Below are 16,929 nucleotides of genomic sequence, written 5' to 3'. Positions count from 1 at the left end.
GAAACTTTGGTTTGCACCTGGACAAGTTGCCTCAGTTCGGCTCTGTCCCTCCATGCCACTAGCCAACAGGCCTACCGACGTCACTGGGCCATTCCATCCTTGGGTCTTTCTTACCTTTGTTGGTATTTGTTGTTGTTTACCATGTTGGTATGTTCCACTTCCATTACCATTGTTGGTATGTAATTATTGTTGAAATATATCGTGTTCTAAGTTATGCAGACTATCATTTAGATCAGGGGTGTCCAATCCTTGTCCTCGAGGGCTGGTATCCTGCATGTTTTAGACATATCCCTCTTCGAACACACCTGATTCAGATGATAAGCCTATCATCAAGCTCTGCAGATGCTTGATAACGACCGTAAGGTGTGCTGGAAGAGGGAAATATCTAAAACATGCAGGATACCGGCCCTCAAGGACCAGGATTGGACAGCCCTGATTTAGATAGTTACTATGTGTAATATACATCAGTTTTCCTAATCTGTTTACTATCTGATATTTACATTATTAGGACTCTAAAAAGATGTAGTCTTATCATTAAGGAAGCAAAAGTAATGTGTTATGTTTTATAAATAAAAGGTGGGGGTGGGATTTAATAAGGTTTCTTCTTCACACTCCTTTTCGAGCAGTACATATTGAATTTATTTTGTTATTTTGTTATTACAAGTGTACATGGTAATTGCTATATTGTCTTGTTCACCTTCATTTATTAATTTATTTGCTCTGCTATTAATTCCTTGTACACACAAAGGTTTTTTTTTCCTCTGCTCAAAACAAATAAAATAAAATAAAATAAAAGAAAGAATATTTATGTTCTGTAATAATAATATTTATAAATATACATACATAAATTAGATTCAGATTAACTTTATGAACTACGTGGAAGCCCAATTTTCTTTTCCATTTTACAATCCATTCACTTATTAAAATATTAGTAGATGAAATTGATTAAATTAAGCTTATAGGTGATATGAGACCACTGTCCAGTCTATTTTAACCCTTTCATGCATGAATTATGAGAACCTTGATCAAGATTTTTTTTCCAGAGTGTTTTTATTCCTCTTTAGGCATGAAAAAACAAACAAACAAAAAAACCCCCGAACAAACAAACAAAAAACTGATGCAATGGATTTTTTTATGAATCTATTTACTGTAATCATGGAGTTACAAAAATGTTCACTCAGCTGGACACCATGCATTGAATTTTAGAAGCAAAGAAACATGTATTTACTGATATACTACGTGAAAACTATGAAATAAAAACATTTTTAATGCTGCTAATCTGATGTTTTCTCACATTTTAACATACCTGCATGGAGATATTATGCAAAAAAAACCCAAAACTTGTTGTTAAAAAAACCCCCAAAAACAAAACTGTTTATTACAGGCTAGTAACAATTAGCAATTTTTGTACACTCAAACATATTACTGCAGATCAGGTGTATCTACAATAGCAAAGTTACAGTAATGGTATGAATTACAGGGTATGGGATGATGCACAAAACAACAAATCCATAAATATGAAGAAAACACCTTTGATCAGCTGTCCACTGTAGTGACCACTATGCATGAAAAGGTTAATGGTAATGAGTGTGTGTGTGTGTGTGTGTGTGTGGGGGGGGGGGGGTTCACAGCGCCCTCTGCAGGAACACTACGGAACAGACACACAAACATTGTCAGTCTGACTCACTCGTGAGTGGCAGATGTTTAGTGAGTTTTTTCCCTCACAAAGTGGACACTCCCATAGACTGCCCAGGACAACCAGGAGCACAGGGTAAACAATGTGTGTGTGTTTGTGATGGGGGTGTCGGTGCGGACCCCACAGACGCACAAGTGTTTTCTGGAGCGTCTGAAGGAATTTAACCCCAGAACAGACCGACTTCTCATGAAAGGACCTGGAGGAGAATCGGACCCGAGACTGAAGCGGACCCACATCCCGACCTCAGGCCTGTGTAGTCGGTAAGGGATGGCCGTGCGGTCCAGGACGGGCTTCTACCGGCAGGAGGTGAACAGAACCGTGTGGGAGGTTCCGGAGAGGTACCGGGACCTGAAGCAGGTCGGGACTGGAGCCTATGGCACAGTGTGGTGAGTCTGAAGACTTTACATGTGGATCATAAACAAGTAGCCTATTGATACAGAGATAAACTAGTGTGGTTTTAGTTAAATTTTATTGTATTTTTCCCCTTAAATTAAAATGTATCACATCTAATATAATGATGATCCAAATAGAAGTGACATTAATTAACTCGCATGCCCATTTTTATATTTATGCAAAGAGGAAGCCCCAGTGTATGAGCAGCTCTTAGTATAGTTTTTGTATCCACCAATTACTCATTTTGCTCAACTTTTTTTCCAGCTGAGAAAGGGCATCCTTTCTGCACAGCTGGCTCTGCAGGGCCTCCCTTTGCATTGTATTGTATGGATGAGGGTCAACAAAGAAAACCCCCAGCCTCATTGTTAGGAAAAGTCACAGACCCCTGCATACGGGCAGTGAATGCACCACTACTGTGTCTTTTAAACAAAAAAGTTTTTTCTGCAGGCACTCTATCAGCTGCAGAAAAAACAGAGGTGTAACAGTTTTATTTATTACACAACCATTTTCTATGCTTCAACATGTTGAAATTCGCCATAATTTTGACCATATTTCGGCTAAAATTTGCTTAGAGGTCTTATTTATGTCTTTGTGCATAAGAAATCAATTTAAGTGAATCCCCAAAGGAACTTTGTGTTGGTAAATGCAAGTTATGCAAATTTACAGGATTTCAGTTCTGTTGCAACATGTTGATGGTCATATGAACTATGTTTTCAGGTCAAAAATGTCCAGTTTCATCACAATTAATGCTATATTTTCATGTCACAAATGGCCAAGTTATATTTTAACTGAATTTACCTGAAAAACAAATATTCTATTCTTTTAGATTCCCCAATTTTTCTTACAAGATTATATACTACATATCACATGTTTTATTTTTACAGGTTGCAATATGGAGTATGGTGCTGATCCATCCTGTTTATGTTACGCCAATACATACATTAAGAATGTCACACGTCGCTTTTTAAATCAACAGTTTTCTAATAATAAGCATTTTTATAGAGAAATAACAATTCTATATTGTTATTTACTCTTTAGTATGATGATAAACTATACAATAAATAATTATGATACTAGTTTTTGCACAGGGATCATTTCTGGAAACAGTGATATAGCTGCCGAGCATCAGTATGATGGGATTCGTAACAACCATGTCACATCCGTCCACTGCCACATTTTGTGTTTTTGTGTCAGCTGTTATTGTTTTAGATCCACAATACTAGCATTTATGAATAAGAGGATAATTAGCATTAGTAAGGATATAAGTTTATTACTAATAAAGTACTGGTACTGACCAGATCATCATGGGTAATGTCACGTCCGTCCACCAGCAAAAGTTTTCACATACACGTGCTATTCAAAATCCAATATTTCTGAAAATACAGCTTCCACTGTCAAATAATATCAGTAGTCTGTGCACATGTATTAGCATTATTTCAACACAGTTTTGTGCATTTCTTACAACCTTTTTTTTGGACAAAAATGGCCACTCATTTGACCCCCTAAGTAAATTTTAGCCGATTTACTTTCTAGGGTGCAAAAATATAACAGTTTGCTGTGTATTTCTTAGTCTTGAACCTTACTTCCATAAGTCGAACATCATTGTCTCTGTTTTAGTTCAGCGTGGGACCGCCGCTCAGGAGCACAGGTAGCCATCAAGAAGCTTCACCGACCTTTCCAGTCGAAACTCTTTGCCAAACGGGCCTACAGAGAGCTACGGCTCCTCAAACACATGAAGCATGAAAATGTAAGTTATTGAAAATATTTATAGTTTTAAGTGCTGACAATCTGGGAGATATTAAGTAGATGGAAGCAGATGCTGCTGAAAGAAAGTCAACCAAATACTAAGTGCTTCCGTTGCTCATGGTGTTTACTTTACCTCAGCCTAATGTCTTTATTTGTCATGTTTCGTCTCCACAGGTGATCGGACTGCTGGATGTCTTCACAGCTGAAATTGCATTGGACCGGTTTCGTGACTTGTAAGTTCTGAGTAAGTTCTAAGAAGCTGAGTCTAAAGTCAGCTGTTGTTGTTTTGAGCTGATTGAAGTCCCTCTTTGCCTCCAGTTACCTGGTGATGCCTTTCATGGGCACTGACCTCGGCAAACTGATGAAGATACAGAGATTATCTGAGGACAGAGTACAGTTCCTTGTCTATCAAATGCTGAAAGGACTCAAGGTTTTCATTCACATGTTGTTTATTCATATTATTAAATGATGCTAATATTTATTAAATGTGCCTCTAGTTGAGTTGTTATCTTTTGTTTGCTGTTCCAATTAAGTAAATTAACGAAAAGAAAAAAGTCGTTTCTGTCATGATGCACCCTGACACTGATTTTAATGTTTTACTGAATTGTGTTTTTATTTTCTAAAGGCACTAATGCATGTGTCTCCTCTCTCCTCAGTACATCCACTCTGCAGGGATCATTCACAGGGTGTGTGAACTTTGACTCTTCAGACTATGAATATGGGGGATGGGGTTATCCTCTTTCAGACACAGTTCTTTTCATTCCCATTCCCACAGCAGCTTTGCTATGTGTGTGAAATTCATGTCTTTGTCATCTCAACACACAATGATACGCTGTCTAGCAAATCTTATTATTGAAATATTTCACAATTCTACAACCTCTCCTTTAACAGCCACCCCGACTATGACAGGGTTAGTAAATGTTTTAAAAAACAGATATTCTGAAACGCTGAATGTGCCTTGTTCATTCAGTGTCTGGATTTACTGCGCCTCATTGTTTGCAGCTCTGCGGATGCCAATGCCTTTCAGACAAACCAGGGTCACTTTTATGTGTCTGAAGAGGCCAAATCAGGAATAGCTTGACCAGGGGTGGCTCTAAAGGGGGCGACTAGAGCCCTGCCCCACAACAGCCCCCATTACTCATGTGTTCTTAAAACTGTACTTGTAAAAACAAACCAGTACTATGTCCACAATCGTCTCAAAGTATTAAAACAAACTTGACCAAGAGCTATTCAAAGTGCTTCTCCACTAAGAGATAATTTTAAACTTTATTGATTCGACAGTGGGGGAAATTCACTGATTAAAGAGCAGGTCAAAGAAAATGTTCATGTAGCGTAAAGATAAAAATAAGAAAAAGTAAAACAATAATAATAAAAATAATAAAATAATAAACTACACCTTATTGGTAGTTACTATAATATTTACAGAACAGAACTTGTAAAGGGATATTTTCATTATGCCCTTAATTCTTTTACTACAGAGCTGCACACATTTGTTTTGAGCAGAGGTCTTGTTCCTGTTGTTTATTACAAACACTTGCATAGTGTGTTGACACAAGGCATGATGTAAAAATAGTTTAACATATTTTTATGTACCTTTAGCAACTCCATTTCCATGTATATGTAAAGTCCTATGTACTGTTCTCTCCTGCCACCCCATCGACAACTGTGACAAATTTTCTAGATCTGCCAGTGAGCACTTATATGTTTAGAAAATGTCTCATAACCAAACCTCATTTCCTGATTTCGTTTCTCTGTCTTACAGGACCTTAAACCTGGAAATTTAGCCATTAACCCAGACTGTGAGTTAAAGGTACTCCAACTGTACCTACAACCATCTAGAGTCAAACTTTTCACACGTATTATACTTTTTCATTGTTTATTATTTTCATTTCTGATTCAGATTCTGGACTTTGGCCTGGCCAGGCAGGCTGATGCAGAAATGACCGGCTATGTTGTGACGCGCTGGTACCGAGCACCTGAAGTTATCCTCAACTGGATGCACTACACACAAACAGGTTCGTAACACATCACCCTTATGTTTAGAGGAAATTAGACTCTTCTCATATGACCCACAGTTACTGAAGAAGGCTGTGTTTGCTCTTTTTTTTGCAGTGGATATCTGGTCAGCAGGGTGTATCATGGCAGAAATGCTGTTGGGAAAACCGCTGTTTAAAGGAAACGATCGTATCCTTAATAGTCCACAGTGATTGGTTGGTTTTGCATTGTAATGTGTCAGCATTCAGAAAATCCATGCTAACAGCCATTAACTATGACCCTTAACCCTGAGCCTCTGCAAGACCTGGACCAGCTCAGAGAAATAATGAAGATTACAGGAACTCCAAGTGCTGACTTTGTTGTGAAGCTGCAGAGCCAAGATGTAAGTCACTGACATGTTAAAGAAGAATGTATTGCTTTGTATATTCAAAGCACTTTGTAAAAACACCAAATGACGTTGTTTTCTGTGTTCCTCACAGGCCAAAAACTACCTCAGAAGTATACCAAAAGTGCCAAAGAAAGATTTACGCTCCATTTTTAACAAAGCTGACTCAAATGGTATGTTTGGTGTAACTTTTATTGCAGTTTTGCTATTGGTTTATTGTACTAGTCCCTGACTTAAAGGAGTCATATATAGCTAAACCCACTTTTATTAGTTTTTGGTTCATTTATTTGAATATTTGGACCCTAATAGTTCAAAAAAATTTGAATTTGAACCCTCCACATGCTGCAAAGCTATCTTTATATTCATTCCGGTCAAAAATCGAATGGATTTCAACAATCCATTTCAATTTCTACTTAATTTGTTACGTTGTATAAGTAGTTACGTCATGACATTTGCACATATAAGTTCAAGATGTTTGACGAACATTTCTCTGAGTACGACATAATTGTTTGTCAGCAGCAGCAGCAGTTGTAGTCCATACTGAAAATATGTCCAAACTTCGAGCCGATGACCTAAAATGCCCAGTTGTTGGTTGTATTAAGGAACACAAGTGTCTGAACGAGACAGATCAGCTCAGCCAACAACCTGGAGGGGGTGGGATGTGAAGTTGCTCATCTGCATTTAAAGGGCCAGCGCTCAAAACCCCCTTTCTGGTGTCATTACTCAGAAATAGGGTTGAAGATGGATCTGTGGAGTTGAATTAATGAAGAATTCAGACCTAAGCATGGCATTTACAGTTTATGTAGACCACAGGGAAATGTTTTAAAATGCATAATTACATTTAAAAAAGCTGAATATCCTTTAACTGACATGACTTGTCTTTATGCACTATAGCAGTGTGTGTCTTGGAAAAGATGCTACTTTTGGACCCGGAGATGAGAGTGAGCGCCTCAGAGGCTCTGGACCTGCCTTACTTCAGTGAATTTCGAGACACAGAGGAGGAGATGGAGGCGCTGCCATATGATCAGACTATGGACAATACAGACCTGCCAGTGGAGCAGTGGAAACGTAAGAAATGTACAGAAGGAGAGGTGAAGTGTGAGGTTGTCAGACATGTCATAATTTTTGTATCTATGCTACAGTTCCTACAGATTGCCAGAGGAGGTCAATAAAGACCTCAGATCAGCTGATGATTATGTGAACATACAGTAATATACCAAGCACCAATGTACCCAATGTATAATGTCTCTTTTATTTTTGTAGGTCACACGTTCACAGAGATCCTGACCTTCAGACCCCCCAAAGATGGCAAAGAGACTTCACTTTAACAGCAAACATACACACACTGTGCACATTCACATATGTTCTGTAAGCCTCAGCACACTATGTACATACACACATATTTGCACACACTGTTGCACACAACTTCACTCATGCATCTGAAATTATGTTTATGTCACTTTGTGTTGTAAAATAAACTTTTCTGTTTTAATTTCTGTTTTGTTGAATAAATGTGACCTGTTATATTTTGAAGAGGTCTGTTTGAGGTCTGTAAATCCACACTCATAAAGCTTCCTCTAAAACCAAGTTCCTTTATTAAGGGGAACTTTTTTGGTCTGTTTGCATTTTGATAATTAATTCTGATAGCAGATACATTTCTGCAACTAAGGGCGAGGTCGCTTGTTATACAGTACCAAGGTGCATTCTGGGAGGTCAGTGAATGATGTTACCATAAGCATTATATGAACCAGTGTTTTTTTTAGGGCGAAGCTGGTTTAATGTAATAAAATCACTATTTGGATGGAAGGTATTCCCTTTTACGGTAATCAAACTCTTGTCTTTGTGGGCCAGGCTCCAAACCATAACAAAATTCTTCAATCAACAAAACTCTCTCCAACTGGTTCTGAGCCAGTTGCCCAAAAACGGGAGCAATAGGCCTCTAGCTGTTATTCACCATCAGGTCATCTGTGAAACTGAAGATTCACATGGACATACTGGACATCTAAACTCATCATACGACTGAAGAAAACCATAAAAAAAGTCACTTTCTGGAGCTAATTTTTATAACCACAGTCAGTGTGCTTCTCCTGACAGTGTAGGTAGTGGCGCTTATACCATGCCATCAGTAAAATGCTACAGCTTTTTTTAACATGGTGACTAAGAAGATAAACATGTTTCCTCTGAGCTCCCTGCGATAGGAGCTGTTTGCCCACTGGTGTTGACTTACGGACTTTGTAGCAGCGGTCTTTTATTTCCTCGTAGCCGTAAACTTTAGATTTTTTCCTGCACAATGGATAATAATTACAAATCCAAACAAAAAGGAGGACACCTAAATAGAAGACGACTATTGTTGCTGCTATGCCTGGCAGGTAACGTGACTTTCTTTTTTTTTTCTTTTTCTTTTGGCAAAAATTATTACATTTAACTTTATAAACTAGATCTTACAGTGTCATAAAGCCTCTTAGGTGGTATGCATTATAGATATGACTAATTCAATTGCTGACCTTTTTAAATTGTTGTACAGTTTTATTTTAATATCTGCGCTTTCTTCATGATTCATCACTTAACAATCTCAGCTCCAGAAATCTGGGACTCATACCTATCATAGCTTTAGTTTACTGCTTTTTTATTGTCTTTTAATTATTATTATTTGGTTCAGGAAAAAAAAGATGGGACAAATGTCTGCCGGTATGAAGTTGGAATGACCTTTATAGGTGAAAGAGCTATTATAAAAATAGAAAGGCAGCAAAGAGAAAGGACACAAGTTCCAGATGAACTAATACAGTACTAACTATAAAGTCATTAACAGGGTCATTGCATAATACAGAAACTAATGCTGAAATAAAGTTAAAGTTTACAAAAAGTAAAACAAAATAAAAACTAAGATGAACAAGGCAACATGTACTAGAAATAAATTAGTTACTGGTAAAATCCACTTTGTCTCAGTTTTATCCAGGAAGTTCAAGAAATCACATGACCCCCCTCGTTTTCACCATGAATCACTTAATATCACAGTGAACAAGTATAAAATGGCTGCAGATAATATGGTACTGGTTTTGTAAAACATATTGGGTGTCATGAATCTTTCATTCTACATTCTTCACATTGTGATACATCAGGGCCTTTGTGTTTTGCTGAGACGAAAACTGAACAAATCTAAACTAAAAGCAGTCCATTCCTTAAAATAAAGTGAAAAACTAAATGTATTTTACTAAAGCTAGTGAAATTAAAAACCTGATGAAAAAAAAAACCCAAAAAACTAAATAAAACACAGAGTAATTTGGAATTGTGTCGGCATTTGCTGTTGTTTGTTTATATATTTATTTATTTACTGCTGGCTTTTCATCAAATTGCCTATTGAAATTAATAAAGATACTATGACCCTTGAAAAATGCATAATTTCAACAGCTCTTGGGATTATTTTTCTGCAGATCTTTAGTTTTGATAAAAAATATAAAGTACTGTTGTTGATGATAGCATTCTATCCTCTGACTGTATCTCTACTTTCACTTGAAATTAGTCACTGAAGATTTTAGGGAATGATAGAATTTGCTTATGCTTTATATTTTTTTAAATACAGCATAAAGTTACAGTAAGTCATCATTTTGTTTATGGATAATGTTGTATTGACAAATATACTGTAACTACTGAAGACCATAGTTAAACTGTTGATGTCTATATGAATGTACTGCCATGATAACATTATTGTGCATAATTCAATTACTATTATGCAGTAGATGCAGGTTGAATGCTAAATTAAGAAAAACTTATTTTTTGATTCATGAATTAAGTTACCGATAATGATGTAAAAGTATTTGAGGGGGTAGGATTAAATAAGTTTATACTTCTTCCTAATCCTTTTCGACCATGCAAATTAGACTTGTTTGTACTTAAAGACAGATTCTGTTCATTTAAATGTTATTTTGTTTTTGTGTTATTTTGCCTCTTTGTATGTTCGAAATAAATAAAAATGAATAAACAAATAAATCATCTTTTGTATTAAGCATGAGTGGCAAAACTGGAAAAACCATTAGTCTATCTTTATAAATGTATAGTGGTGTTAAAAAGACCTGCAGAAGTCAGTGTATCTGCCTGAGGAACTACACCCACCTCAGTCTGGACAGGGTTTACAATCACCCAGTGACCACAGATTACAGACATGAGTGATCATATTCACATAAAATCATAGTAAAGTAGTAAATATGTGGGACCTATTTTTCAAAACATTAAAACTAATTCTTTACCAACTGTTTGGTAGAGCAAGTCAGGGTCCACTTATGGAGCGTTTATCACTCAAATAAAACCAAGAGAACAGATTGTTTTACTGTACAGATTGAAAAAAAAACAGTAAAAGACAAGTTGGAAACTAGATTATATGCGTATTGGATAACAGTGAAATATGTTTTACTGTGTAGGTCTTCACCCGGTGCTGTCCTCAGATCAGACAAACCCTGAGCCAGATGATGATGACAACGGTAAGCAATTGACTTCAAAACAAACTCTGTATGATCCCCTCTAATGAAATAGACCCAGAGTGACTTTTATATATGGTAGGCAAGCTTTGAGATCATACACAGATCCGCCGGAACACTCTGATCACTCACAGCCGAAGTGGTATTAATTTGTGTTTTCTCGTTACAGTGGGACCTGTCAGTGGGTGGGATATATTAGGCAGAAAGTGAACATTTAAACCTCAAAGTTGATGTGTTAGAACAGCAAAATGGGCAAAAACAGGGATTTGAGCAACTTTAACCCATACAGACCCAGTGCTACTTTTATGGCAGTTCCAAAATATTTTTTCTTCATACTTAACTTTTCTTAAGTGATTTATCACCATTTATTATAATATTATCCTCTTTATTTTGCATTTTTTTCAGTGAAAATATGGTATTTTCTTAATTTAATTTACTGATCACATAGATGTTCATAAAAGCTCAGAGTAAAGTTGAGGGTTATTATGTCAGAAACAGAAAAAAATGAAGAAAAAATTACTTTTTCAGTAAACTTTATCATTAACTGAACATAAAACAAGTGTGTCCATCCACTGTCACTGATCCAACTCTATGGGTTTTACTGGTGAATCAATGTTGTAGAAGATGACGGTGTTTCCATGTTCACAACGGAGCCTCTGAACGTCCAAATGGGTCATATCTGATGACCATGAAAAGATGACAAACTGCATTTTACACCAATTATTTCAGCGTATTTATAGGTGTAGTGGTTCAGAAGCTGTTAAACATTTTAGATCAGTAGATGATTTTGGTCTCCAGTGGCTGTTTGGGTCTTTATGGGTCAAACAGGGAACCAGGGAAAAAGTGTGATGGTCAAATCACTGGGTCAGACCATCTGCAGATCATGTGGTTAGTACCTACCACAATGATCTAAAGAACAACAACCAGATCTCCGCCAATCCAGCATCTATGTGAGCAGAACACTATTACCACCTGTCTAATATTGAGTAGGTCCACCTTTCTCCACTAAACCAGTTCTGACCCAAGGCCTAGACTCCACCAGAACTCTGAAGGTGTGCTGTGGTATCTGGACCACCATGGGTCAGATTTATTTGTCCAACACCTGTTTGTGGCTCATTTTTCTGCTTCCATCACATCAGCTTTGAGGAATAAATGTTCACTTGCTGTCTAATACATCCAACCCAGTGAAAGGGTTAGGATTATCATACAGCTTTTAATACGCAACTTAAACTTAAGATAAATAATTTAAAATTTAGGGGGATACATTCACACTAAATGTTTTAAGCGATAAGTCTCATCTCCTTTCAGTTTCATTGATTTTTGAACCGAAAGAGGTTATTATTATAAACATTACAATACTAAAACACCTTGAATGACTAATGTTTCGAAATAATAATAGTAACTGTAAGTGTTGTATTTTCAGAGGGAATAGAAGTGGTCATCAGTGGTCCGAACTATGTGACAGTGGGTGTGCCAAGCAGTGCCGAGTGTGTTTCCAGCTGCAGTTCATGTACCTACTCCATGTCCGTGGATGGCCAAGCTGCACAGGGTCAGGGGAATGTACTAGCTTTCACTCTCAACGTCTGGGTGGAGACTTTAACAGTGACATGTACAGTCACTAATGACACTACTGGAGTGACTGCCACAACAGTAAAGAAGATGCAGGTGTTAGGTATGTGACTGTTACGTACATGGAGTTAATTACACTGGCCTACAATTTTTTTTAGAAATGATTTGCTTCAGAGATTAAATGTGCTAAATGTTACGTATTTTAATAAGATTAATTGGAAAATAAATGACAAAAGCGCCGGTTTGCTGATGTTTTCAAGGTATATGATTAAGTGTTATTACACATATATATATTGGTTTATGTACATTTATATAATAGTTTTATAAATCTTCCACTAAATAGAACCTGTAAAGTGAATGTATTCTAATGTGCAGACAACGTTTTGAAGTAGATCTTGTAGCTCTGAGACAAATATTCCTTTTGAGTCGAACCCATTCTCTCGTTAATTCTTGAATTTCACATTTTGACCCAAGGCTGTATCTTGGAAAGTTCAGCCAACCAGCATTTTTTACTTGATTTTTCTTTATCAGTGACTCTCATGTGGTAAAATTTTATACTTTTATTCTGGAAGGATTTTCCTTGTAGACCAGTGTTACTGAGGAGTGCATTTCTTCATTAATGAAACCTATATTTGTCTTTTCTATCACCAGTTGGACCTGTCAATGTTTCCATCACAGGCTCTGAACTGATCAATCCATCAGTGAGCTACACCTTCAGCTGCCACGCCTACTGTCGGCCGTCCTGCTCTTACACCTGGAAAATAGACAAAGGCCCATGGGTTAGTGGTCAAGGAAATGTTATTTCTGTCACACCAAAGGAGATGGATGTTTCCAAGACTCTCATCTGCAAGGCCACTAATACTGTGTCTGGACTGTTTGTTGCCGCAACTCACAACATAGTTGTGACATGTAAGTTGGGACTTACTCAATTGATTTAATACTCTTGTTTTTAAGATTAGGAAGTATTTAGAGGATTCTAACTGTAGAAATGAAATGTAAAATATATATAGGGTAATATGTAGGGTAATCCATATCAAATCAACAGATTTCAGAAAATGTTACCGACTAACCATTTCCATTTGCTTCATACTAACAGAAAATAATATATTCGTCACAGTAAACATTGTACTAAATTCCAGCCTTTTTTCTTTGTTTTGTGGGCTGATGTGATTGTAAAAATGAGTGGTTCAGAAAAAGACATAAAGTCATACATAATAAGTCATTACTTCTGAAGGAGTTGTTTTAAGATATAAGATGCCACTTAAATGTATAAACTAGAAGCACTCGGAGAGCGCAGACCTCCGCCAAGGCTGATCAGTGGCCCCCCCTGTGGGCCCCCCCACGCCAAGGAGGTTATGTTTTTGCCTGGGTTTGTTTGTTTGTTCGTCTGTCTGTCAGTTTGTCTGTCCGTTAGTGTGCAACATAACTCAAAAAGTTATGGACAGATTTTGATTAAATTTTCAGGGTTTGTTGGAAATGGGCCCTCCCGTGGGCCCCCCCACCCCCGATCACCACCAAAATTTAATCATTTCTTTCTTATCCCATTTCCAACAAACCCTGAAAATTTCATCAAAATCTGTCCATAACTTTTTGAGTTATGTTGCACACTAACGGACAGACAGACAGACAAACAAACAAACCAACCCTGGGAAAAACATAACCTCCTTGGCGGAGGTAATTATAATTTGCCAAATTATAACTTCATGAAAACTGCAAAACAAATTGTGTGTACTACACAGCAGTTTTGGCCTGATGTATCTCCAGAGTGAAGCAAATTAGATATTTCAATTCATGGTGTTTATTTCTGATGCTATAATACTATTATGGTGACAAATACAACTTTCTGATTTTATAATTTTAAAAAAATCACACCAGTAGTTGCTCATATATGAAAATGTCAACTATAAAACAATTGTATCACTTTATGCACAAAATGTGAACTTGTTATCTTTCAGCAGACTATATTTATTGGAGTATCATTTCATAGTTGTAAGGTTCCCTCTTGTACATATCCTGGAGGTTCTAAATGCTCCACTCACACCAGCTGGCAGACAGTGTAAACTTCCATCTGATGTTGAAAAGATGAAGTTGGTCTCTTTGCAAAGTATAGTGATTTTATACAGACTAATGCTAATAATATACTATAATCATATCATGTCAGAATAAGAGGAACTTTATTTACCTTAGAATGAAATGTTTATATCTACATAGAGAGCAGGTCCCCCTCACAGTCATTCATGTTAAAATGCCATGTTTCTACTCTAACTCAAAACAGATTTCCTCGTCTTATCTTTTCTGTTTCATTGTGGATAAAATCCAGTATTAAGGTTTATTACCGTTACCCATTATGTTTGTGGACCAGAGTTAATATTTCCTTAACTAAAAATCCCAGAATGCAAAAACCAACACTGACTTCAACAGGAAGGCTAGGGGAATGCAGTTGGCTCCGATCTGCAAGTTGATTTCTAGATGTCACTAAATATTACACACAGAACTTTTAAAGAGCTAAGGCTCGCCCTTCCTTAGTTACTGTTGCTAGGTCTGGTATTTATCATGTAACTATGGTATTTTCCATGTTCACAGAGATGTTACAAAGGAAATGACTGGAAGTTTCTGTGATAAGGACTAGAAGAGTTATTTTCACAATACAGTGTTGATTTGATCAACAAAAACTCTTAAGTAAGAAATTAACTGCTCAGCAAAGCTTGGTTAGAACACAGGTATATGAAATTAGTCATGTTAACTTTATGTTACATGGTTGCGTATCATTTAAAAAAATGCTGCAAAATACATGTGTGTAACTCTGATGTTTGCTTGTGTCTGACCTCGCAGCAACTGGGGGTTTCATTAATCTAATTAAGACTAAATTATGAAAGTAAATGCAGACAGCATTCCGTCCTGTCTTTGTGTACGTTTCACTGATGTTTAATCCATAAAGACCCAGTGCTACTTCTGTGGCAGTTCCCAAATGAATTCTTCTCTATATTTAACCTTTCTTCAGTGATTTATCACCATTTATTGTAATATTATCCTCCTTATTTCGCTTTTTTTTTTTTCAATATAAATCATGTATTTTCCTACATTTAATTTAATGATCATGTAGATGTTCATAAAAGCTCAAAGTAAAGTTGAGGGTTATTATATAAAAAAACAGTAAACTCAAGAAAAAGTGACTTTTTCAGGAAAGATGTCGTTAACTGAACATAAACCAAGTGTCTCCATCCACTGTAACTGATCCAGCTCCATGAGTTTTACTGGTGAATCAATGTTGTAGAAGATGATAGTGTTTCCACAGTAACTAGGGAGCCTCTGAACGTCCAAATGGGTCATATCTGATGACCATGAAAAGATGAATAACTGTATTTTACACCAATTATTAACATGGATTGATAGGATTAGTGGATCAACAGGTATTAAACAGTTTAGATCAGTAGATGGTTTGGTTACCAGTGGCTGTTGGGGTCTTTATGGGTTAAGAACCATCATTGCAGAAACGTAATTTCCTTGAGAACATCTGATCAAGCTTATATCTTGATTGCCCATTTAGTTACAAACACAGGTCCAGAATTCCTTGCTGCATCTCTCATTGTGCTGCTAACTATTACGCCATAGAAGAATTTTCTTTCAACCATCCACTACCAACTGATATTGTTGTAATTACAATTCAGTAACAATCTATCCTCAATCCTCATATTTTTCAGCTGGTCCATCAGACATCCAGATAAAGGGCCCCGATGTTGTAGAAGTTGGAGAAAAGACTAAATATGTCTGTACTGCAGAATGCCGGCCTTCTTGTCGCTATGTATCGTCTGTGGACAGTCAGTCTATGCGGGGAAATACAGTTGAGGTGACAGTTGAGCATCCTTCAGAATTGTACACAGTCAAGTGTGAGGCACAAAATACTGCTTCAAGAAAGACAGTCACAGCATCTAAAACTGTACAGATAAAAGGTACATGATGCGATAAATGCATAATATGCATGATCTTACATCATTTTGTCCTAAATGTAACCTGTGTCCTTTCATTGTTTCTTGTGTTCAGGGTCAAACCGGAATCTTTCAACTCGGCCTGAGGAGACTACAGCACTGCTGTTTTTGGCCTTCATCATTACAATGCAGGTGAGTTAACTTTTCACTGAGGATTATGAAAAAAATACTATAATTACTTTTTTGTGTAATATACTTTTACAAAAGCATGGACTGAGGTATCAAAATTAACTTAATGTGTTGTCTCTTTTCCTCCTGTCAAAACACAAATGTTTTTAGGTTCTGTGAATGAATCCGTGTTGAAGTAAGGAAGTACAACTGGGGAAAATGAGTGACTCATGTGCCTACAATCTCCTGTGATGTGTAATTCTCTTCTGTTTGCTTCTCAAGTTGACAATGGGCTGAGCCCTATTTGCTTTTTCTATATGACTCAAAAATCTACATAAGTGTGAATGTAAAGGTGTGACCACATGAAAGACCCACATTTGTAAAGATATTCAAGGTGTCAGCTACACTGGTTTGGCTTGAATGCGGAATTCATTTCATGATTCTACATGTTTCTTCAGGCCAGCAGTTGAATAAAATCAAACGTACTGATGGTTTTCAGCACAAGACTCACTGCATTTTTTTCTGCATGTTTTATATTGCAATTACATCTTACAATGTGTCACTGGTGGATTTCATACA

General features: G+C 36.8%; 2 protein-coding genes across 4 annotated transcripts; both read left to right on the top strand.

Annotated features, from left to right (window-relative positions):
- The first annotated feature begins 1,699 nt into the window (after positions 1-1,699).
- Positions 1,700-7,733, top strand: LOC115429967 (mitogen-activated protein kinase 12-like). 2 transcript variants are annotated; one of them, XM_030149818.1, is made up of 12 exons: positions 1,700-2,082; positions 3,707-3,836; positions 4,010-4,068; positions 4,154-4,265; positions 4,492-4,521; positions 5,598-5,645; positions 5,736-5,850; positions 5,948-6,019; positions 6,133-6,212; positions 6,310-6,388; positions 7,110-7,283; positions 7,479-7,733. In XM_030149818.1, the coding sequence occupies exons 1-12, from the start codon at positions 1,964-1,966 to the stop codon at positions 7,541-7,543; spliced, it is 1,083 nt and encodes a 360-aa protein (XP_030005678.1). In that variant the 5' UTR covers positions 1,700-1,963; the 3' UTR covers positions 7,544-7,733. The 2 variants fall into 2 exon arrangements, with proteins under 2 accessions (XP_030005678.1, XP_030005677.1); XM_030149817.1 differs by having other exon boundaries at positions 5,598-5,850.
- Positions 7,734-8,230: 497 nt separating this feature from the next.
- On the top strand, positions 8,231-16,854 carry LOC115429970 (uncharacterized). 2 transcript variants are annotated; one of them, XM_030149820.1, is made up of 7 exons: positions 8,231-8,584; positions 10,631-10,690; positions 12,111-12,359; positions 12,908-13,165; positions 15,958-16,206; positions 16,298-16,374; positions 16,522-16,854. In XM_030149820.1, the coding sequence occupies exons 1-7, from the start codon at positions 8,506-8,508 to the stop codon at positions 16,528-16,530; spliced, it is 981 nt and encodes a 326-aa protein (XP_030005680.1). In that variant the 5' UTR covers positions 8,231-8,505; the 3' UTR covers positions 16,531-16,854. The 2 variants fall into 2 exon arrangements, with proteins under 2 accessions (XP_030005680.1, XP_030005681.1); XM_030149821.1 differs by lacking the exon at positions 15,958-16,206.
- The last annotated feature ends 75 nt before the right edge of the window (positions 16,855-16,929 follow it).

The sequence above is a fragment of the Sphaeramia orbicularis genome, chromosome 12, assembly GCF_902148855.1.
Source record: "Sphaeramia orbicularis chromosome 12, fSphaOr1.1, whole genome shotgun sequence".
In the NCBI taxonomy this organism is placed as follows: Eukaryota; Metazoa; Chordata; class Actinopteri; order Kurtiformes; family Apogonidae; genus Sphaeramia; species Sphaeramia orbicularis.
This window is presented reverse-complemented; position numbering and strand designations above follow the sequence as displayed.